This window comes from Cygnus atratus, chromosome 2 (assembly GCF_013377495.2).
Source record: "Cygnus atratus isolate AKBS03 ecotype Queensland, Australia chromosome 2, CAtr_DNAZoo_HiC_assembly, whole genome shotgun sequence".
Lineage (NCBI taxonomy): Eukaryota > Metazoa > Chordata > Aves > Anseriformes > Anatidae > Cygnus > Cygnus atratus.
In genome coordinates, this window is record NC_066363.1 from 135,069,350 (window position 1) to 135,092,961 (window position 23,612).

A 23,612-nucleotide genomic window follows, 5' to 3' on the forward strand; every position below is an offset into this window, starting at 1 on the left:
GGAAAACATTCCTCAAACAACTGGCAATACCTACATGCAACTGTGGTTGCAGCAAACTGGCAGATACTGTTTCAAAACACCATCTGCGAGGTGTACAGACTCCCTGTGATCAAGCATAGCCTCTTCTGCCTGTCCTACCCAAATAATCCACAAGAACCAGCCAGCTGTAGGATCTCGAGCCCTGTCTTTTTTTTATCAAGAGACATAGGCTGTTATAATCAGGCACATGGCTCTGTTCAGTCCTTACCGAAAGAGAAAACAAACAAAACACACCAAATTCAATCTGTTCCATCGTGGTCAAGCATCTCACAAAACCCCTCAGACAAATCACCCTGCAGAGAAGCAATGTTTTCATTGGCAATAGCACTTATCAATTAGACAAGTGATCTTAAGATCCAAGGATAATATTTTCCTGGGGAAACCAGCCTATTAAAATTTCCAGCTTTGCAGCAATTTCTCTAATTCAGCAGATTTTTTTCATTGTTTTATTTTGTATTAACATATTTCAGTGATCTGCCCGGTGACAGTTAGGCGCTGCAATTTAGGACAATGCTGCAAGAATGTGTTTTATAAATCTCCTTCACTTCTCCAACATAAACAGCTTTTGAAAGAGATCGTTTCAGCTGATCGCTGAATGCTGCAAGTGATCTCCATCGATAAAATGTTTGCAGATTCAAGGTACAGCTGACAGTCATGAAAGCCAGACCAAAGCTGTCTTTCTCTGCACTAAAATAACACCCAAGCAGAGACCTGCACCCACAGACACAGTGACTTTCTGCTATTTCTATCCCTTTGCATTGAAACATCCAGTCCTGCTGCAAGTAGCATCTTTGGCAGTTTCCTCGCACAAATTCCCCTCCCCCAAACACATACACAACAGAATTAGCATCCACAAGCACTCCGTCCCCGTATCAGCTTGCAAATCTCCATCTATATTAAAAAAAAAAAAAATACTATCAAAAAACAATTAGTGTTTCCTCATTTACAAGCGAAAGAGCTGTGATAATTTTAACTCACCAGGCATCCTTGGATAAAATATACCACACTGTAAATGGCTCTCTCCTAAAAGCAAGCTTATTTAGGGCTCAGTGCCTCCTGTTCTGGAATGAGCAGGGAGAAGCGAGGAGGGCCATCGGAGCTGGCTGTGGCAGCGTAGCTGGAGGCAGGATGCTGGGCGCGTGCGTTTGCCAGGCAAAGACAGATGGAGAGCTGACACTCTGTATTGCACTTGGAGCAGAAATGTGAATGATGACAGGAGCACATGTGGCCTTGAACCCAGCCCTGTCTCTTCAGGCAGAACAATGACAGGGATGTGTGTGCAAATTATCACAACCCTGGCTCCCCTCAGCTGACTCCTTTTACTCTACCTTTCACACCAAGTTCCAGATGACCGAAGAATAGAAAGTAAAATGCAGAGTGATAAGCTAAAAACTGAATTATTCATTTTTCTTTAAAAGTTAACCCTTTCTCTCACTGAAGGCAATTAGAGAAAAGCATCGCTTCGAATCAGCTCTCCGCCAAAAGTGGAAACAAATTCATTCTTTATTTTAACAGCCATCATTTTGAACTCCATAGGACTACGTTTGTTTATTTAGCTGGAAATTCAAAACCTGCATGGTGATAGACTGGAGGGTCCCCCCTCCTTTCTCCCCCCTCCCCACACTTTTTTCATTATTATGCTATTTTACTATAGTGAACAGAGTATCAAAATCACTCCCTTTCTCAGATGCTCAGTAGTATGTGTAAAATAGAACACACTTAGAAAGCAGACCACTTTTATTTTACTATAGTGCTTTTAACCCCCTGGGATTCCTGCATTGATATGTTCCAAACATTTGCAGCTTACTCTCCTTTACCTTGCATGGTGATCCATGGGGGATGAAAACAAAATCTTCCCTGTAAAGCTTTTTCAAAAGCTAAACAATCATGTCCTCCCAATTTCTGATTTTGCACACCCTTTAAATGTTTATCCTTCACATGAATAACGTATGCCTGGCTAGGTTCAATGCACTCTTCCCTATTAAGCTTTAATGGACACCATGATACATAAAACTACAAGTCTTTGTTATAGTGCTTTATCTAAAGCTGGCTATTTTCTTCTCAGCAGTCCCTCTTTAGTCCTTTGTAAAACATCTTTGGCTCTTAGGAGAAACATACGCCTGACTCGCATGCCTTCTGTAGCACGTATAGCCTTGCACAGAATTCCAGGCACAGGGAAAAATATCTTCTTTTTAAAACTCCCCTTCAATTCAGCACTTGCAAAGCCTTCTCTGTTTTAGGAACCAACATTTCTCCGGCAATCAGCTCGTGCATTCTGGTTCGACTCTGCCTTCTCAGTATATCTTTAAACCCATACAGGAAACCAGTGATTCTCATTCAGATCTTCAGAAGCTGCATTCTTGTCAGCATAAGACTCATCCTTTTGTACTTATTTATGTATCCCTTGATTTTGTGTTATGCCGTCTTCTGCCTCTAATATGCAGAAACAACCCTGCTTTCAGGCCTTCCTTTCCCTTCCTCTAGCTGCCACAGAGCCTGATAAAGATCTGCTTAGGAAAGAACACACGTGTAAAATTGAGCCAGAATAACAACACCTCCAATATCCAGCCTGGACTCATGAATATTTCTGACCTGAAACTAATGAGTCGCTTAATTTAGTGATATTTCCACAATAACTTGTTAATGTTGTCCAAGTGCCACCCTTAATCTTTGATTAAAGAGACTCCACAGGACTGGTAAACTCAGGGGGTTCAGGGAAGCAAACAAGCAGCTCCTCTCCCCCCAGTAAATACTCCAGTGCTAACAACGTATTGCACCTCCACTTGAGGAAGGTCTTTTCTGCATCTTGATCAGATATCTTCTGTAATGTATAATGGATCTTCGTGCTGGACAGCTGAAGAGAACCACCGCAACATGAAAACAATTCCATGGCAGAGTGCTTTCATGAGGGAGCAAATGGAGAGAATAACAATCAAAGTCTGTGCCACCAAGGCCTTGAAAGAATTCAGCATTCTTTTTGTTTTATTATTTGATGCACTATTTACAACCAGTCAGTTAGTATTGTATTTGCTGTGTTGTTTTTCTTTTCTTTTTAATGCTGTACTCTACATGAAAGGAAAAACATTTTCACAGTTGGAAATGCAACCTTCCATCAACATAGACGCAGCCTGAATCAGCTTTAGAGCAGAAAGTAACGTGTCAAAGGTATGACGCATTTTAATAAAACCGAACAATATTCACTCTTAAAAGTAGGTCTTAATATCAGTACAATGTAAATCCACAGACCACAGCTCATGAAATTGAACTTCCATATGCTGTGTGATTATGCATCTTTTCTGTGTGTAAAAAGCCTTTTTAAGCTGTTATCTGACTACAGTAATTGCCATTTAAATTGATCCACGTCAACAAAACCTGGATCCCTGGAGATTCTCACCTAGAAGTCTGCTGGTGGAAAGGGCTCACAGAACGCCTGTGCATCTGAGACTACTTCAGCATTTTCTCAAGCAGCCAGCTGCATGAATAGTTTTTCCCTCTCATTATTTAATACACTGAGGCAGGCTGCAACCCATTTGGCAGTCCTCCCTGAATAAATATCTGTGGATATTTATTCTCTCTCCCCACCCCACCCCCTTTTTTATAGCAGTCACTTGAAGATTGCTATAACAGTTTTTGTACCAGTCCTGAAATTTTAGCAGGCCAAGAGAGGATGGACAGGCCATTCTGTAAAACAGTTTCATTCTCCACTTCCATCATCCCGAGAAAAGGAAACGTAGTGCTTTTAACATATGAACAAATCTGCTCTACCACAAGAGTTGGTATTATGTGTAACACCAAAATGAAAGGGCTATGTAAAGACTGAAAAATCCAGAAGATAACCTTCAGGCAGCTCCTTTACACTGTACGTTACATTACGCCTTCCTGGGTGGCTGAGTGGGAATCAGCTCCTTTGTCAATCATTCAAAAGACTTGATGAAATCATTTTAAACAATCCTCAATGCCTTTAATTTTGAAAATGAGTAAATGTAGGCAGAAGTCTCCATGTTCATATATTTGCCCCTCAAAAGAATGATTTTTAGGCACTGGGTGATACAAAGGTGCTATTACACTGCTTTGATGGAAAAGAGAAATTCCAAATGATCACCATTCAAAAGTATAGAGACTGCCTTTTGCTTAAACCTAGCTTAATAACAGGGACTGGAAGTCCACTGAAATGCATCTGTAGTTAATGAAAGGTCTCTATTAACAGTGAAGGAAGAATTTAACTCAAAGCTTTTCTGTAGGACTTCTCAACTTCCCGCTCGACTTAGAGCAGACTGTTGTGATACATTGTGACTTCACACAGTGGGTATTAAGTGAGTTAATTCAAAGGAGCTGAAACCTCATTGATCCTAATTGAAAGCAATACACCCAACCAAATAGTTTTCTACCCCATCTGCTCTGGCCTGCCACCAGCTATTCAATACAAGAGAATTAATAGTTTCAGATATTCTAACCGACCCAATAAAAGCACTCATTTAAGCAGGACTGCATTAACAAAGTGAAAAACCAAGGGCAAAATGGGTTCAAATGGAGCATTTTACTCCTAGTTGGCTTTAACAAAGCTGAATAATGCTTATTCTGACTTTTTATGTGCAAGACTTGATAAACTGAATGAGAAGGCACTCAATGATCAGTCAACGAGCATTGATGAATGGTCATTAGGACCCCCCCAACCTGAGGAGAGGCCATTCCACAAAGTGGCACACCAGCTTGAAAGGGCGGACTCACTAATGTCCAGATTTCCCCGCTTGCTTGTTCCACTCTCACTTTCAGACCACTGGCCACCAAATGAGGCTGACATATTGGAAAATAATCTTTTATGGGCGAGTGGTAAATAAAAATGAAGGCATTAGCTGGGCTTTCAAATTCAAATTTGCTAGTTTTGTCAGCCCCAAAACGTTTTGATTTTCCACCCAGCTGGAAGCTATTAGTGTTTTCTTAAGGCATCCCACTGACAGGGCAAACCCACCTAATGTGTGAGCTGTAGAGCTGATGGGGGGGGACAGGGACGACTACTTCTGGATGTTTTCTTAACTTTCTTCAGTTGACTGTCAAACCAAAGTACAGCAAAGGCAACACCTCTACAGAAATGCTCGCTAATTTCTGGATGCCAGTGATGCAACAGTAGTCTACCTATGATACACTGGCACTATCTGGACCGTGACTTTTTCTGTGGCCCTGTACCTACCCTCTGTTGTTTCTACTGCACTATCGCAAAAGGGTTGAAGCTATTAAAGAAAGACACTTCTTTATAAACTTATTTTCTATTTCTTCACTGGGAAACAGAATTCAAATATTCCAAGGAGATATGTGCTTATCTGTAACAGTAGCTCTTAATACATGCAACACAAAACATTTGCCAGATAACGCTAAACATTTCCCTAAGCATTTCCTTATTGGCAAGGTTTTCTGGACTTTGGAAAAAAAAGACAAATGGGACCTTTAAAACATACATAGCTCTGTGAAACAGACTAACTGAGATTACCTACACAAATATGTAATATCTTAAAGCTGTAGTTATCAAGTTGGGAAGAAAACATTCTTGGTTGTCTAAAAGAAACTGTTCATCATGTTACACCTAGTCATAACTAAAGGAATACTGGATTAAATCCATTGAAGATGATAAAGCACTAAATTATATTATTTCAGCCATATAATCAGAAATTAGTCCTCTACAAAGGATTTCAAATCATCTGTTAAGAAAAAGCACCCTTGGCAATGGGACAGGCATGGCAGACTGGATTGCCCATTGTTTGTTTTTTTATCAGAAGGCCAAAAAAATCTTTCTTGTTGAAAGCTGTCAGAAATCCCAGTGACATTTCAGGTGTATTTCAGGTTTTAAAACAATGAAAATTATATATAAAGATCTATGCTAAGAGAAGAATAGGCCTACTGAGAATTAATTGACTCAGAATGGGAGGGCCAACACAGGCTTCAGTCCTTAAAGAAGGCATGCTGTTTTACTCTACGTGTGTATTTTAGTAAAACTCTCACGTGGACACTGTCATATGTATGTACCTGCTGTGGTGTCTATTTCCTTTGCTTGATCTGAGCTAAAACAAGCTTCCCCTTGCATTTTTATTAAATAAGGTATTTGCTACAATGTGGGCAAAGTAAATTATGATTGACTGTTAATTTTTATCATTGTTTGTATTTGAAGGAAATTACTACACCATCTAAGCATAAACGTCACTGATGCACTTTGAAAAAAATGATACCTATTTGATATTATTTCTGAAAGTACACAAGAAAATACTAAAGATGCCATTTCACTGACAGTAGAAAGAACACAGCTGGTGTGACCCAGAGATACCTGGATGATAATACCTGGTCCAGATGAAACAGGGTCATATTTTAAGATTAAAAAGAAAAATAAAGGAAAAAATAAAGAGGGGGTGTTCAAGCATTCAGTTGCTTTTTGACTTGAAGCTCAGAGTGTTTGCTCGTTTAACATGGGTAGGGAAACTCCTCCTGCTGTAGTATATTAACCCTAGTTTTGACCTCTAATCAATGTCTTTTCAATGCATAGGATTTTCATAATAAAGATAATGTGAGAGCATATTTGTGTGAAAGAGGATCTACCACTAGCCATAAATTCGTGCCTTGCATTTTTCTTTGTAACATGTCAATATTTGTGACACTAACTAAACATATTTTATTCATTTGACAAGGACTGTTACATTATATTGAAAACTTTTGTTTCAATGTCACCACCTCCCCATTTTGACTGATGGCGAGTTAGTTTTGTTAAAACGCAAGGGGTGATAGCGTATGCTCCAGTGAACTTTCCCTCCTCTCAGCACCAGAGACAAAAACCTGCAGCTCTGCTCTGTGCTGGCAGCCATCTGGACAGCTTTCTCTCAATGCCTGCCCCACACCACACTGCAGGCAAAATTTCAGGGCTCTAGAGCTCTGTGGAGCTATTCATGACATACCAATTTCACATTTTCTGCTTGTACGCTTGCAACAATAAATGCTAATGAGGACTATGAATGACATTTTTAAAGACAATAAAAAGGTCTCCAAATCCCTTGCATATGGAGACACTATTTTCTAAACTTCACCTTCTGTTAGGGAGCCATTACACTCTAAAGGAAAAAAATAACCTAAGGAGAACAATGAGATGATCAAAGCATAACCGGGTCCTTAAGAATTCCAAAGAAAACAATGTTTGCAAAGCTAGGTTAATAACAGACAGATTTTATGCTGATGTACAGCTCTAACACTTCAGTGCAGTAACTCTCTTTTTCCAATAGCACTGCTAATTCTTACCAGAGGGGCTCAAGAATTGCTGTCTGTGGGGCAGCTTGAGGGGGATACATGGCAAATCCTCACTTTCCCTGATCATATACAGCCCCACGAGCCACACAATTGGACTTTTTAATTACTAATCTCTAGATGAGTCCAAGAGTAAACTGTTACCAGTAATTGCTTGGGAATGCTACACATTTATGGAGATTACTGTACTGACCGAGTGTGGCCAAAAGAAATATCTAATTTTAACGTTTTCTTTCCCAAATCTGCCTTTTGCAATGCTATTGCTACACTAAATTAAAAAGCCATCTTTACTTTTGGTACTATGTTTTGTTTTTAATTAAAGACAATTTCCCCTTATTAGCAAAGATTAAAAACACTTTCAGGAAAATCCACCAGGTGGAGCAAATACACAGCAACACACAACATTTATTTATGCTCATACTGCCAATTTCAACAGGGAAAAAAAAAAAAGTGTTTTATATGGAAACATTCTTACCTCTTGACCTCCCTCCTTTACCCTTTTGTCATATATTGATCAGCTTGTACTTATTTACTCCATTTATAATCATAAAAAAGCTTTGTTCAAAGAAGCCTTGATACGAATCTATTGTTGCTGAGCACTTTCAATACAGATTTACAAACCACAATAGTCATCAGATACATTCAAAGAAAGTGAAATTAGAGAATAGCATTATTCAATAAAATATTATTTTAAAAGTTAAATTAGAAAATAGCATCATTCAACAAAGTTGTTATTCAGAGTATGTACATACATATATATTATATATGCATATTTATTCAACAATATATGGATAACGTGCTTATAAAACAAGCTGATAAGCATTCTAAAAATAAAGCTTAAGTCTTACATCAGACAGCAAAATCTTTACGCTGGCCTCCACTATAATGGGCAGGAAACCAGGCCATTCTGTGTGTCTTGTTTTATGTTTATATAAATAGTAGCGCCAGTAACATCACAGCAGTGTCTCTGTACAATATGTTTGGTGTTTACTATTAATACCTTTATTTTAGTATTACATCAGTCAACCACTGAGTAATTTCAAAAGTGCAATGAATGAGGACTATAAATAAATATTTGAGCAGATCTATGACAGCTAAACATTATTTCCCCACTTAAACTACTTTCTTTCCAGAGCCAGGTGAGAAAGCCACTTCCTCATCAAATATTTTAAGTTTCCCTGATGAAGGAGAAGGTCTAATGGCATAAAGGCAGGGGGCACCTTTTACATAAAGAAAATTAAGTCTTAACAGAAGTGGTTATGGATGAGTCTTCTCACAGTTATAATAGGACAACCCACTGGCAGACCCTGTAATTGCTAAAATGGGAAAGCAGTATCACCAAAAGTTAACTGCTCTGATGCAGTTCAGTGTCTAGAAAGACAGCTGAATCAGTACACACTCATTTAACCCTTAATGACGGAAAAGCATTATTGCTTGTGAGTGACAAAGGGAAGGTACTGATTTTCACAGAATGAATTTCCTTCTTCTTTCCATTGTTTCCTTTGTTACACCTTCCCACACATTTCTGTCTCATTTTCCAGCTCAGCGTCCCATCTTCTCTCTGCCATCACTCCTACCCCTATGTTCTCGATCCTGTGATCATCTCCTGACCATCTTACATACCACTCAGTTTCCACTACAAAATGTGATCCACTAAATGTTGTGCAATCTGAAGAGAAAGCATACTGCATTCCCTGGATGCACAACGGACTGACGGAAGATTTGTGCTTTTAGTCAGATCCAGATGAATCCCATACTAACTAAGGGAAATCAAAATACAAAATCTTTGTTCCTTTAGGAACAGGGAGGGGCCTTTAGGAACACAGGCCTTTAAATATCATTTCATTTTATCTAATTGTGTTGTACTCCACATGGTGCTTAGCTGTAGCCATTCAGAAGGGAAGCAAGAGAAGAATGCAGAGGTGATTATGAAGTGGAATTTCATACCAAGAGCAAATTACACCACTTCACACTAGGAGAACATCTGCAAAGAGCAGCAGTAAGTGCCTGGGCACGATGCAAGGTGCCAGTTTTAATACAGCCCAAACCAGCTTGGGACTCACTATCTAAGAGAACTTTCCTTAAGCAAGATTGTCACAGTAGAGACTCGCAGAGATGCCCAAGCTCAATATTTTTCCCAGTTTCAAAGAGAATGCTGATTTAAAACCATTATCTCTGAGGGATTTTGGAGGTGGCAACTGTGCATTAAGGACCATCATTTTCTGCCACTTTCCAAGAGGAGCTGGACACCCATCGGGTGGGGGGAAGGACAGTGTGGTTACTGCTGTCACCATATGTCCGTGGACTGTACTGTTCCCGCACTGCTGTTTGTGGTGGGCAATGGTTGGCTAGGTCATGGCCACTTCATCAGATTATGAACTCTACAAAATTTAAAGGTGCGTAACACACTGGAATTGGTATTAGTATAAAGTCATATATGCTCTCATACCAACACATAATTTTCTATACACATACAAACTCTGTAGGAAGATGACACTGATCAGAGTGCATAAACCATCTTTTTTCATCCTATAGATACAAGCGATTCTTATTTAAACTGTAGCTTCTTTACAGTAGGACAGGATAAAGAGATTTAAAACAGCACGTTTAAGTGATTCACTTTTACTTAAAGGTCCCTTTACACCAGAGTAACATAGGTGTTCACATTGAAAAAGGGGCCTGATTCTAAAAGGTGGAGGATTATGTACATATTTAAGAATTTATTAGATCATGATTATTGATCTGATACACTGTAACAGCTCTTTTGTTGCACCATCCCCTGCAAATCCTTCTTAGATGGAGGATTAGTAGCACAATAGATCATAATGACTCTTTTGGTCCCATTATGCTATCATTTACTCACAGCTGCAGATGCCCACAGAAGGGCACATTCTCTTAATAAGGAGTCCCCTATAAACCCTTTCCTGGTAATGGCCGTTAATATTTGCGTGCAAGAAGAGTGTGCCCTTAAATCTTTATCAAAAAATTCTAATGAAATACTAGCAGGGAAAATTTAAGCTACTGTTTGAACAATTTTGATCACACCTAAAATGTAAATGAAACCATCAGCAAGTGAAAAAGTCCTTCACAAGTACAGGCATAACTGCAGACTGGACTGAAAGCCTTTAGTGCAAAAGAAAACGAAAGCATAGTTAACTCTCAGCTCTCTCTCTTCTCCACTCCTATAACCACAAAGATCTTTCTTGGACCAGCTTCTGCCCACAACAATAAAAAGGCAACAGTCACATGCTACATTGACTTCTGCTGCAAAGCCAGATTAACGTGTCCCCTCCCTCTACTACTTGCACCTTGTGACCTTAAGTTCTGCCAATACAACTATTTACAGCCCCATGCTACAAACTAGGCAATTAAAATTATCCAAGTAAGTTATATTCTTTATTTATCATTCAAACAAGAAGTCATATTTTAATTTTCCCTGAATATATATATATATATCCATTCAATACTTTTGTCTATCTTTCAGTATCTTTCATTTGTAACGTGGAACTTTACACCCAAAGAGGACTTTCTACCTGAGGGCCAATGTGACTCACAGAGCCTCGCTCATGGCTCTGCCCAGAGAAAAATCCATCGGTCGCAGGGAGTTACCTCAACACACAGCAGCTATGAGCAAGGGCTATACCTCAATATTTCAAAGTTGAACACAAAGTTGGACACCTAAGAAAATCACATGAATAAGAAGAATGGAAGTGCTGATAGCTGCCACCACTGTTTTAATAGGCTGTGCCAAAACAAACACTGGCTTGGTTTTATGCCGTGGGATGAATAAAAATAATGTTGCCAAGCATGCTGAAAATGAGAAATTTAAAATGCCAAGTATGATGATTACATTAACAATAACTGCAAAAGTTTTTCACATTTTCAAAAGTTTGTTTTATTTGCAGCATAGCATAAACTCAAGTCCAAAAGAACTTGCTCCTTGGAAGATTTTACCTCCAAAAATAAGAGGTTAAGAAAGGGAAAAGAGAACACTAAAGTATCAAAGGCAAAGATGTTGATTCAGAAATGAAAGGGTTAACCTGCTTTGTTTCAGTCAGTATTATACCAATGCCAGAATTACAAGGAAAAGACTAAAAAGAGCCTTATTATTATTCTTAAAAAAAAAAAAAAAAAAGTCAGGCCTATCTGTCACACCGTTGTCCAGGCTGGAAGAACCGGCAGGAACCTCAAATTCCTGACCAAACCCTCTTCCACACAATGCCTCCTGAATGGAAGGAACCCAGGCCCGGCAGAGATAGCCCGCTGTCAGGAACCAGCCCTGACGTTTGCGGACAGACAGGGCTGGCCTTGCAGGATGTCAGAGCGGCAAACTGCTGCTCGAGATACTGGATTTTCACACACTCTCAGCCTGGATGTTTTGCTCTTCAGGTAATTAAACAAGGAAATGGGGCTGATGTGTACGAGTCTGACCCCTGCGCCGCGGCTCCATGCTTCTGCATATCAACTTCCGCAAGAACTGCCTGGAGCATCAACAGAGTCCTCTACTCTCGCTCTCCGTCTCTCCCAATGCCAAGCTCTAAAACAAATCCGCCTGGAAATATGCACTGCTGCTGTCTACTCCTTTTGCTATTTAAGAAGGGTGAAATTACTTGCTCTGTTCCACATGCCTCGCTGTTTCCCCCACACAAAGAAGGAAAAAGGAAAGGAATGGTTACTTTCTGATAGCTGTTCTTCTGGCAGCCATTCCAACAGTGAGCTAACTGGGGGAGGGGGAACGGGTAGGCAGGAGTGCAGGATGAGACAAGGGATTCCCAAATTAATGCTTACGTTGAGGTCATTACTGAAAATGAAGAAGATTCTGAAAAGTCTTTTTGATTCATCCAACCCATCGTCAGATGTTCACTTCTTTAAAAAATATTCTGATTTAAGCACCGTTGGAGAGTCTTTGTTTGATCAGATAATTTAAATCATAAAATTGGTTATTAGAGAAAAATTCGTGTCTCCTCACTCTTTTTTCCAAAATTTAAGAAAGAGAAGAAGGCAGGTGTTACCACCTATATTCTGTGAAAGCCTTATACAGGCTGCTCCCTGGCTGACCTAATTTCTACGCTCTTTAAATGCTATTTAAACAAAATGATTTTAAAAATGTAACATATTCTTACTTCTTCTGAAAACCCACAGAATAGGATATTGGCTGCGAGAGAGAGACCAAAAGAAAGAGGAGCACAAAAGCATGCCTGCTTGTCTGTGTTCAACACAAAGAACATTAAATGAAAACAACTGGCACGCCGCCAAATTCCTATACAGGCAAAGAGATTCAAATAAATTGATTTCACGCATCACACTGACCTGGGATCAGTGAGCAGTGGTACAATACACTCGATGCTCCATGTGGGGCAAAGCCCATTAATGTTATCAGAGCCACAGCACAACACCAAGAGGGAAAAAAAAGGGAAACCAAACTCTGCAAACTCAGAAATTCACTTTGAAAAGGGAATTTCAACTGAAGTGCTTTGTCTCAGTTTACTAATAAATACATCCTATTATGAGAGTTTGCAGTCTGTTCATCTCAAAGACTGTATTTTTCACATTAAAATAAATACAAATGTCATACACAAACTCTTATACTCTGCTTTTAACATAGCTGTTCTCAAACTCAGTTATTCTCTGTAAATTTCCTCCCTTCCCCATCCGCCAGCATTTTATATAGATTATAGGGTATTTTCTTTGTACTTCAGAAGCTGGATCCCTGCCCAGCATTTTCTTACTGGCTCAGAGAGTTTGCTGAAGAAAACGGCCACCACTCTCAACTGTTCCAAATCAACCTGACCTACTGAGAAAAACACATTATTTGCAAGATAGCAATAAGCAGGGCCCTGGTTCTCTTTGCAGAGTCGCTCGCACTCACTCCCTCACCTCAAGCCCGGCAGATTTAGAATTTCACTTTCTTACGATGTGTGAAGTAACCCATGTGCATCGTGGAGTCTCTTCTTGTCATCTGAGCTTTGTTTTTCATTAAGATCTCTCACACTCCAATCAAGAGCAATGCCAGCCAGCCACAGGTGTGCGCCACATGAACAGACGAAAATCTGATTGTGAGCTGGGTAATGACAATCCTGTGTCTATAATGCACTCGTCCCCAAGAACCCTTTTACATCTGTTCTGTGTTAGAAGGGGGGGGTTATTACTTCAGTTGTACTCCTTAAGATGTGTAAGTAAGCAAACAATTGGCATAAAGATAAATTAAAAAATAAATAAATAAAAAAAGAAAAGAAAAAAAAGGAAACCAAGGAAAGAAGACATTACAATAGCAAAACATGGGTGAGGATGCATGAAAGGAAACACAGAAACATAGGTAGCTTAATGCTTCAAGGAAGCAATAGGTTCAACCACCTTTTATCTTGCCTTTTATTCCATTCTGGTTTCAAATAGTAAGTCAAATGTTCTTGGGTACAACAAAGTCCATATTAAATGAAAATGACTTCAGGCATTTCTGTGAGAACAGTTATTCAGCTCTGACCTACCTGTTTTTAATGAAACCTAAATCCTTCACCATGTCATTTGAAATGGAGTTGTCTGCCAACCTATCCATGGAAGTGGGCTGAAAGTTGCTATAATATATAGGGCAAAGCTGTCTGGGGTAACAGAACAGAAGCTTTTCATTGGATTTCAAAAGATTTATATAAGAGTGTTGGGCACATCTCTCGAGTCACTCATCCAAATTTCAGCGTGGAGCTTCTTGGCCATTTAAGACTAAAATTCTTGAATGTGTGACAAACACATACATCCAGATTTAGGTACCTTACTCAGCCACCTCATTCCAAATAAATCTCTAAATGGGAATGCCCAAAGATCTAACAATTGCTTACCACCACACATTTCCATCTCTTTTATAGAATAGCTACAAAACAGTTTTGGATCATCTTTATCACCAAGGTGAAAATTATACAATATGGTTAACTCTATAAGTTGTACTACAAAGAGGATATGCTTATTTTGGTATAAAGCTATGCTGTGATAGGACTGCACAGGGAAGGGAATTGTTTAGTATACAATGACTTTTAAATGGTGAAGATGTGCCTGCACTCAGGTGATACAGGCAGCCTAATCTGCTCCATGGTTAACAGGACAGGTAACATGCTGTTCAATCCCATTTATGAATATTTCAGTAGTATGACACAAGATCATTTGAGCTTTATAATGATGAACTGAGTTTCAGTCATATTCATTCCCTCTTTCTAATAAAAATGATCAGTATTAGAAAACACGCCTTTCTCCTAAGTTGTAGAAAATTTCCATTATCTTGCACATGCTCTGACAGCAATAAACCACAATAAACGTCCCATTAGTATGCCAGCACTGCATGCTTCAGGCATGAAATATTTACTTTTACATTTATTTATATTTCAGTCCTTCATGAAGATCTACACTGCAAAAGAAACTAACCAACAACTACCCATATGGGGTACACTTGCACTTTGAAAAATAGACTGTAGATAGAAGCAAGAAGGAGAATCAGTCAGAAGCTATACACTGTCAAATCAGCAAAATAGAAATGCAACAAGAACCTCTGCAAAGAATACTCATTCTTTTTCACACTCCATGTATAGCAAGATCACAAAGATGCACTGACTTGTTTTAAAATAAGCTAGGAACTCATTATGGAATGCAAATTTATTTTTAATAGGATTTTATTTTTTTTTTTTTAAGTACATCCACAAAAGTGTGCAGTGCCTCAGCTCCAGAGTCGTGCCTTGGAGCTATGGGCAGAGCCTCCTGCCAGCACCCCGAGCTGCGCTCCATCTCCTTGCAACACTGCACCCACACAGCACTGTGGACCCCAAGCAGGGTGGAGAGACGAGGGACTTACAGTCAGGTTTGAGTTGCCTTTAAAACAAACCGGAGCAGAGCCTAGAGAACTCAGGCTTCTTGATTGCTTTATTTTGATATCATACTCTATCAAAATTGTGTCAGAGGCAAACTGGGCCAACACCGAAAAAGAAAGTATCAAGAGTGTTGGAAAGCACTGAAGACCAGTTTAGTAGTTTCTTGCTATCTAGACACACCATTTTAGGAGAAAAAATGTAGTTCCAGTAAAGACAGGAATGACAGTCGTAAGTTAAGGAGAGGTTTTGTTCTGCCATAACAGATTTACTTTTCAACTATGGTAAAAATCTTTGCACATAAGAAACTGATGTATCAATCCTCAATATCATCTCAACTAAATTTATCACAGATTCCCAATGCAATGAGTTTACCAGAGGCCTTCTCTGAATAACAAACACAACCATTTTGCCAACATGATTAAAACTGTCCCTTAACCAGGTTGCAAATACTGTTCCAATTCACAGTGCAGTAAAATGAACTTTATGATTTTTACAGCCCAGCCAAGTAATATTTATATGCCAGATGAAAAGCACCTATGGCATCAAAAATACAATAAACATAGTTAAAATTTTTACATATGTGTATTTACAAGATAAGGAAGATTTTAGGAAAGTCATCACTGAGAAATTATATTGTTATTGCTGTGCTCTTTCAGTGATATTAGACTGACGACAACATTTTGATTGATTTAGGCAGACTCTTTGGAAGCTAAAGGCAAAGATTTCTGTTTAAATTACAGGTTACAAGGCAAGGTACAGTCATTAAAAATAACTTCTAACAGGTATGCACATTACAAAATTAAATATTTTTCTGTTCCTTACCTTGACAAAATTCAAAGTTCCCTTTTTTCCGGCAGTCACCTATCACTAAACTCAGTGCTCTCCAAGTGTTTCTTTTGACAGATATCATTCTCCACCAATCGCTCTGCTAATTTCCTCTTTCCTTTTCTGACTGGGACAGATATTATGTTCACCAGCCCAGAGATCAATCTTTTCTATTGACAACAACAAATGAAAAAAAGAAAAAGAAAAAGAAAAAAAAAAGCACATATCACAGACAGTTTGAAGTACCACACCCCTTCATTTGCATGATAATAGCAGTCTTTTAAATAAAAAGAGAAGACAGAAACGCTATCATTCTAAATCAATTACCCACATTTTCTTAGTTAATATAAGGCAGTACTTTAACACTGTATTAATCCTTCGACAAAGGCTGTTTCATAAGTTGCCCATTTAAAATAGTTGACATATAAAGGGCAACAGAGTAAGGGCAGCCTGTATTCTACCATGAAAACACCTATTAACTAATTCTGTAAAAATGATTGGTTTTAAACACATTCATACGATATAAAATATTATATACTTTACCTGGTTCAACAGAAGCTCTAGAGAATCATTTATTAAGTGAACATGGTTACTAAAAAGAGACCTTGCAATTACACAACACTATACTAATTTGTAAGTCATAACAGCAAACATATTTAAACAAAGACAGATCAAAAAGGTATCAATATATTTACAAATCACCCTCCCACTTTTGTAAAGGCAATTTCTCTCCCACTCCAACATCTACAAAACCTGTTTATTTGGGTTACACAAATACTTCGTCATTAGCACGAGTCTATTTTACGGCGCTGTCAGCTTTTCCAAGACATTAATATGCTTTTCAGGGATTCATAATTATGTCAAGGCAGAAAGGTTTTCAGAGCCAGGCACACACAGTTATGTACATGCTTCAATCTGCATTCACTATTCAGGTATTTCAGGACATGAAGTTAAGCATGCACAAGGATCTGGCCGCAGCTGCATGCATCTAACTGAGAACCCAGCCTGGGCTGCCTCCTGGGCTAGATCATGCTGCAAAAAATGTATCGCACGAGGGCGTTTTCAAAAGACCACATTTATACTGATGCTAGAAATCACAATCCTTCCCACAAAAAAGGACCCTCCTCAAACCAAAACAAACCTTCCCAAGCTAAAGTTAAGGTTAGAGGACAAAGGATTTCACCACAAAGTCCTGTTTTCTTTAGTGTGGTCGTTCTCGGACATTTCTCTGCAGCACTGGCCCAAGCCAAAGTCGTATTGATTTCAGCGAAACCAAGAGGCAAGCAGGGACTGCAGGACTGTACCCAGCATTTGGCAACAACTGTTAAGCATTCAGTATGACACAATCACCTTTGGAATTTGGGAAATAATCTCCAAAATATAATGAGGACTCCCCCACTTGGGTGCAATAACTACTTTTTTTTTTTCCTTTTTTTTTTTTTTTTTTAATTCTGTAATTGTCACCATGTACACACGCAGGCATTAAAAACTGCCCTGCTGTTGTGCCTTATCATGAATTCAGTATTTTCCAAATCTTCAGACTTTTGCATAACACATTACATTTCTATAAATGCATACAACATTCCTTAAATTGCTGTTATTGTTTAATTTGATTTTTATGGCCATAAACTCATGCCACTAGCAAAACTGAAAAATACCTCACTGACCAAGTGGCCCTATTAATTTCACTGAGATCATTTAAACATTAGGTTTTCTACTGAGTGACGATAGCACAACCTGGTTGAAATATGGATTTACAGTGGAACATTAAATTAACGTCATATTTTGGATTCAGAATTACACACAGCAGCCATCTGTAAAGATGTATTCATGTTTTGTTAACCTTTGCTAATTTGGCCACCAGAAATAATTGTCATCAAATATGTTAAATTATGTAACATTTAACAATTCACTATTTGTGTCTACTGAACAGCATACTCCTCTTCATGGAACGTAAAAGATTTTCAAATCTCTTACTGTACAAAAATAAGTTCTTACTCAAAAGAAATTAGACATGTACCCATCTGTGGTCCACTTTACAATGGAGACATCACTTTTAACTTACTAATCTTTTGTTTCAGCCCCAGATTCATTTTCTCTATACGCCACATTTTCCAAAGTGATGGATGCATTCTGCTATACCCATTCAACAGTAATCTGCTCTTTTAAATGCATTTTTGCCTCCTGATTTGTAAAGTGTTGTTGTTGCTGGAATGTACATGCAAAATCATCTAAAGTCTGAACTTCACTGAAAGTAGAATGCCTCAAACAATTTGTAGTCTTACAAGAGTGTTATAAAAAAGGATCAACATGTTGTATTACCATGGAAATTTTGAAAAACATACTTTCCCAAACAAATATTACTTTTTCTCAATGGTATGAAGTAATGAAAACCACATGTGTAAATCTGCGATCCGTGCAGTAGTTCAAGCTGCAGTTAATAGAAAATACAGAGAGTGAACTCTGCCATATAAAGGATTCTTGTTACAGAAATATAATGTGAAAACCAGATGCAGACAGAAAACCTTAATCACAGATGGGAATGTAATCACTGGCATACAGAATACTTTTTTGATCAATCTCAACCATATGAGAAATGTATTTATTTTCTAAGGAATGCAATAACTCGAGAGAGTCTTCTATTTGAATTCAGTTAACCTCATATTCACAGTGCTTTTATCTTATGTATGGAGAGAAGGGGGGATATAACCTGAGCCAAGATTTTAAGAAGAGCCATTGGCCCTGGCAAATCATTCTTGTATCAGCTTATCTTTCAAGGAATTAATAGGATGTAAAGACTACAAATATCAGAATCAGCCTCAAAAGAAATCAACCATTATTAACTAAGAAGTGCACTGCCAGAAATCCCTTCATCACCTAAGCACTTCTCTGGTTAAATTTTTTCCCTTAATATGTGGTTCTTCAGAAATACAATGCTAAAAGCACACCATTGCACTCATGTTCTGCAAATCAGAAGTGGATTTCTGTAAGAAAGAAACTCTCTACTCCTTTATAAAACCTAAAAAGTCATCAGTTCAAAACTTTCAGTTTACTCCAGGCCTTCTAACTACTGGAAGTCAATAGTGAATGTCTTCCACCCATAATGGGTGTCAGTGGCAAAAAAGGACCACAGCACACTCCAGCAATGTATTTACATCAGGTAGCTGAAACACAGCTTGCATTCTAGGAAGCAAGGTAGACCAAGATAACTCCTGCCCCTATTCATTGCTGGTAACCATTCTGTTCAGCTTTTGGAGATGGAAATGCTATAGTAATAGTAAACTTGTCCTGTAAAATATAGAAATTGCCATTAAAATCTGAAAATGGAGTTCAGGATTCAGGTTACTAATACTGTACCAGCAGAACATATACTGCTGCGTAGACTCAGCATCTTCAAGATACTGCAGTCCTATGGCTCCTCAACCAACTCAGTTGCACAGATAAATTTTACATTTGGTGATTGAACTGGACTCTCACATTAAACTGATATATATATATATATATATATATATATATATATAAAGCTTATGCTTGGAAATAAAACTGAAGAAAGAAAAAACACTCAGATGATGGGACTCCAGGCTCTCAGGGAGCAGCAGTGGTTGGTCACCTCCTGATGATCTCTGACCCTCCTGGAGGTCCCCGCTCTGCCCAAGAACACCGCAGCTCTTTATGCAGTGCTGTCTGAACTGTCACAGGTCACAACTGAGCTTACTGAGACAACCTAAAGATGGTACAAATTTGTTTTAATCATAACTAATGCAACAGTTAACTAGCATAAACTGCACTGACTTGGTAGCTCTTCCACGGGCAGGGAGACAAAAGCCTTAGATAGGCCCATGCTAAGCAGACTCTCCTCTCTCTTGGAGCCTTTAACGCCATTCATCATTGCCCCATTTTAGATACTGGCAGGGCAGTAGGAGGACAGACTCTCCTAAGTACCCTATCACAAGGCTCTCAGCAATGGCTCATCACACGTGTTCATTGGACTAATCGTGCCAAAATTCCTGTAAACGTGTTTTCTCAATTGAATACCTATATTCTAGGGGAGATTTGAAGTGAACTACTTGCTGCACACTTTTTTCCTCCTGTGTTAACAACTAGTGAAGCAGCTGATGAAAACACTGTGATTCTACCACTGCAACTGAAATTTAGACTTTTTTTAAACCATCCCATCTACTCTGCCACTTAACTTGAAATTTCTGAGACTGCAACATCTACAGATAGGGCAGAATTCAACAATTAACTCTAAAGTAATATGGATTGGATGTGCTTGTCTTACTTCTAAACAAACATGCCTAGATTAATAACAAACTTGGGCATATATATATATATTTTAATATGCATGTTTTTCCAATAGCATAATCATCATCTGTGTAGAGTGCTAAAAATGGAGCCAGATCTTTCAGCAGTAAAACAGGGACTTTTTCTTGTCCATGTGACAAAACATAGAGATCCTGCAAACTCTTTGCTTCATGTCATGTGTGAGTATGTGTGCCTGTCTTTTTTTTCTCATCTAATTTCATCTGTGAGAGACTGTCCCTAGAGGACAAGAGAAGAGAGAACCAATTATATCCAGAGGTTGGTTTCTCCAAAATGAAGGCATCTGTTCCATGCCAACGACTTCCACATGGAAGAAAAACAGAACTTTGAAGGCATCTGTGTTCATGGTTGACAGTCGCAGATCTTAGGGTCTACTGTAATTGCCCAGCTGCAAACATGATTTGGTTGCTGCTGTTGTCAGCTGATCTCCTTGCACAGGAGAAAAGGGAGCCTAAACCCTTAGAAAATAGCTGGATAAAAATCAGATATTTTTACAGGAACACTGATACCTTTTCCCATCTGAAGGGGGTATTTTTCCTGGTACAACGGATTTGATAGAACAAAATTGCAAGTCATTTTTAATGAACACTTTACAAAATATTCTGCTTTAAAATGTTATTCTTTAAATAAGGTACAAGTTCAAGCACAACGTGCTCATTATTTTTTCATATTTCAGGCTGATATTTTGTAAGAGTGATTCAGAAACCAGTATGATTCACCAGCCACATAATTCTGCAGCCCACCTTATTTAGGCAAGTAGTCTCAGTAAAACCAAAAGTACACCTGAGCAGAATCTATGTTTTCCTCCCAAAAGCATATGGTAGACAAATAACTAGTATGATATTTATTACTCAACTCACGCCACTTCCAACGTGAGTGGATACGTTCCAGAAGACACTTACAGAAATATTACTGGTAGCTCAAACCTGGCTTACAGCATCGGGTGCAATTCTTGCTGTGAGACACTCAGCTATGTTGATGTCTTCACTGCTAAAATCAAGTAAGTATTAAAGAAGCAGCTCATCTGAAGTAGCAGGACCCTGACTGATTTTCCAAAGCACAGCTCTGAAGCCATTCTGGGACCAAGAATATTGACGGTGCAGTTGCAACAAAAAGCACTAAAACCCAAGTGGCCTAAGCAGAGAAAGCATTTACATTCCCTATCCTCCACTCACCAGATAAAAGCAGGTGAACACTTCCAGAAATATTTCATGCCCCCAGTGAGTTTTTGTAGTTTTGTTGTATAGGACTTCTATGTCAGCAACCCGAAAGAAGACACTACATGTTAAGGAACTATCTTTTTTTTTTTTTTTTTTTTAAAAAAAAAAAAAAAAAGATTCTTTGTTATTTTGCTGGATTTCACCTGCAGCCCCACACATACTCTGCAGTCACAGTTCTCAAGCTTTCCAGCCAGATAGCCACACGACTGAGGAAGGACAGCAGAGATTCCTATTCAGTTTCCCTTGCCTGGCACATACCTCAAATTATTATGAATGCATGAGGTAGCAAACCTGGGGGGACACAGTAGGCCTGACACTTCCTGACCACTTCTAAATTGCCTCCAGGAAGGACAAGAGTTGGGAGCAAGGACAATTAACACAGCCACCTGCTTCCTGTGACCTCCTGGGGAGCACGCACGGCCACTGATGACTTGCTCTGGCAATGTCACTGAGGTCCTGCCCATCCTTCTCTTCCCAGAGAAGCTACGAGATAATAAAAACAATAGTGGCCAATAATAGCTCTATAGGAGAAGGGAAAATTTAGGTCGGGACTTTAAAAAAAAAAAAATTAACACCAAAACCTCCCCAAGAATTTCATGGGAAGAGGATGGGGCCAATACATCTCAAACCTGCAAGGGAAGTTATACATTGACTCACTCTTAAAACTAAAACTACTGTAGCTGTTATTTACTGTAACTGTACACTTATCTGGAAATTTCTGGAGTAGATAACTGCCTTAAACACAGCTTTACAGCTCTTGGGATACCTAAACTGAGAAAACCTGCCCCATGGACTCAACAGGAACCTCTGAGAATATTATTACAGGAGGAATGGACTTATTCTCTCCTTTAAATGGAATTCTTCATCAGGTAAGTCCATCATTTTTAATGCAAAGAGAATGGCTCACTTTACATTCTGACCTGAGCTAGCACACTTATCCTTACATAAGCTAATGTCAATAGGGCAGTATCTGGATCTAGTCCCTAAAATCGGTCCAGCAGAGTATTGTTAAGGTCACAAGGATGAGATGGGAGCACAGAAAGCCTGAAGGTCCAGATCCACAGGCTTGTGTTCAGACAAAAGACACACCATCTTCAAGGAGAAATGCGCGTACGAATACCATTGAAGATCTGAGTGCCAGTACTTTCAATTCAAGGCTCACAAGCCCTGCTAACCCACGGAGTTACATTAATTTATCATGGCACACAAGAAATGCATGTAACATTCAGAAACCAAGCTATCTATTCACTTCAGTACGTTTTCCTTGCTCATCTTCAGTATGCTTTAATACAGGTTGCAGCATGCTTTTCCAGCATTAAGTGGTTTGCCAACAAGCTTTAAAAATAATAAATAGCACAGCCATGAAACAGCTTTTGCTTAATGGTTCCTAGAACTCAGTGACTTCACTCACTAAAACCCTTTCTATAGCGTTACCCTTAAATACTTTCAGCAATGTCACCATTAAAATAAAATAAAAAAAATCATCCTGGCACTACAATCCACTGATAGCACACCCGCAGGTACCATTATCCCTAAACTTGTTGGCAGTTTTCTCTGGCACCACTATGCTTTAATGGCCCTGGCAGCAAACCCCACCTGGATGTCACTGAAAGCACTCCTTTGGAGCACTCTTCCCAAATATCCTTTGCAGTAGTATCATTCCGTCTCCTTTGTTGCATCCTAATCATCTCATTTTCTGGCAATAGCCCTCACACTCTCTGTCCAAGTCTGAGCTGGTCTATCACAGTGCTATTCTTGAACTTGTCTAACAGGTGTGATTAAACATTGGGATAAATTTTCAAAGAGGATTTGAGGATAGTATCTTTGCTGCTCAGGTTGGGATATCCACTTGCCTCCCAGCTTTAAAATTAACTGTATTCCATCCTAATAACACAATGGGAACAAAAGAACGGGGAAGCAAAGCACAGGTACAAAACTCTAGCTAATCTCATGCTTCATAATAGAGATTGTTAAACCTTGGGACTACGAAATGCCACACACACATTTACTCAACATGCCATCTGATTTGTCATGACAGCACAAGACATCAGCATATCCTGATACTGCCATTATGAAAACA

At 38.9% G+C, this 23,612-nt stretch overlaps 1 protein-coding gene across 3 annotated transcripts in view; it reads right to left on the minus strand.

The window, feature by feature from the left end:
• The window catches only part of RUNX1T1 (RUNX1 partner transcriptional co-repressor 1), a 113,386-nt gene that overhangs the window by 77,349 nt on the left and 12,425 nt on the right, over positions 1-23,612 (minus strand). Inside the window, exon 2 of one of the 3 annotated variants that reach the window (XM_035546327.2) lies at positions 15,987-16,159. The exons of the other annotated variants lie outside the window; for them this stretch is intronic. Within the exon in view, the coding sequence (XP_035402220.1) occupies positions 15,987-16,074 (88 nt within the window). The 5' untranslated portion in view covers positions 16,075-16,159. The remainder of the gene's footprint in view (positions 1-15,986; positions 16,160-23,612) is intronic. 3 annotated transcript variants of the gene reach the window in all.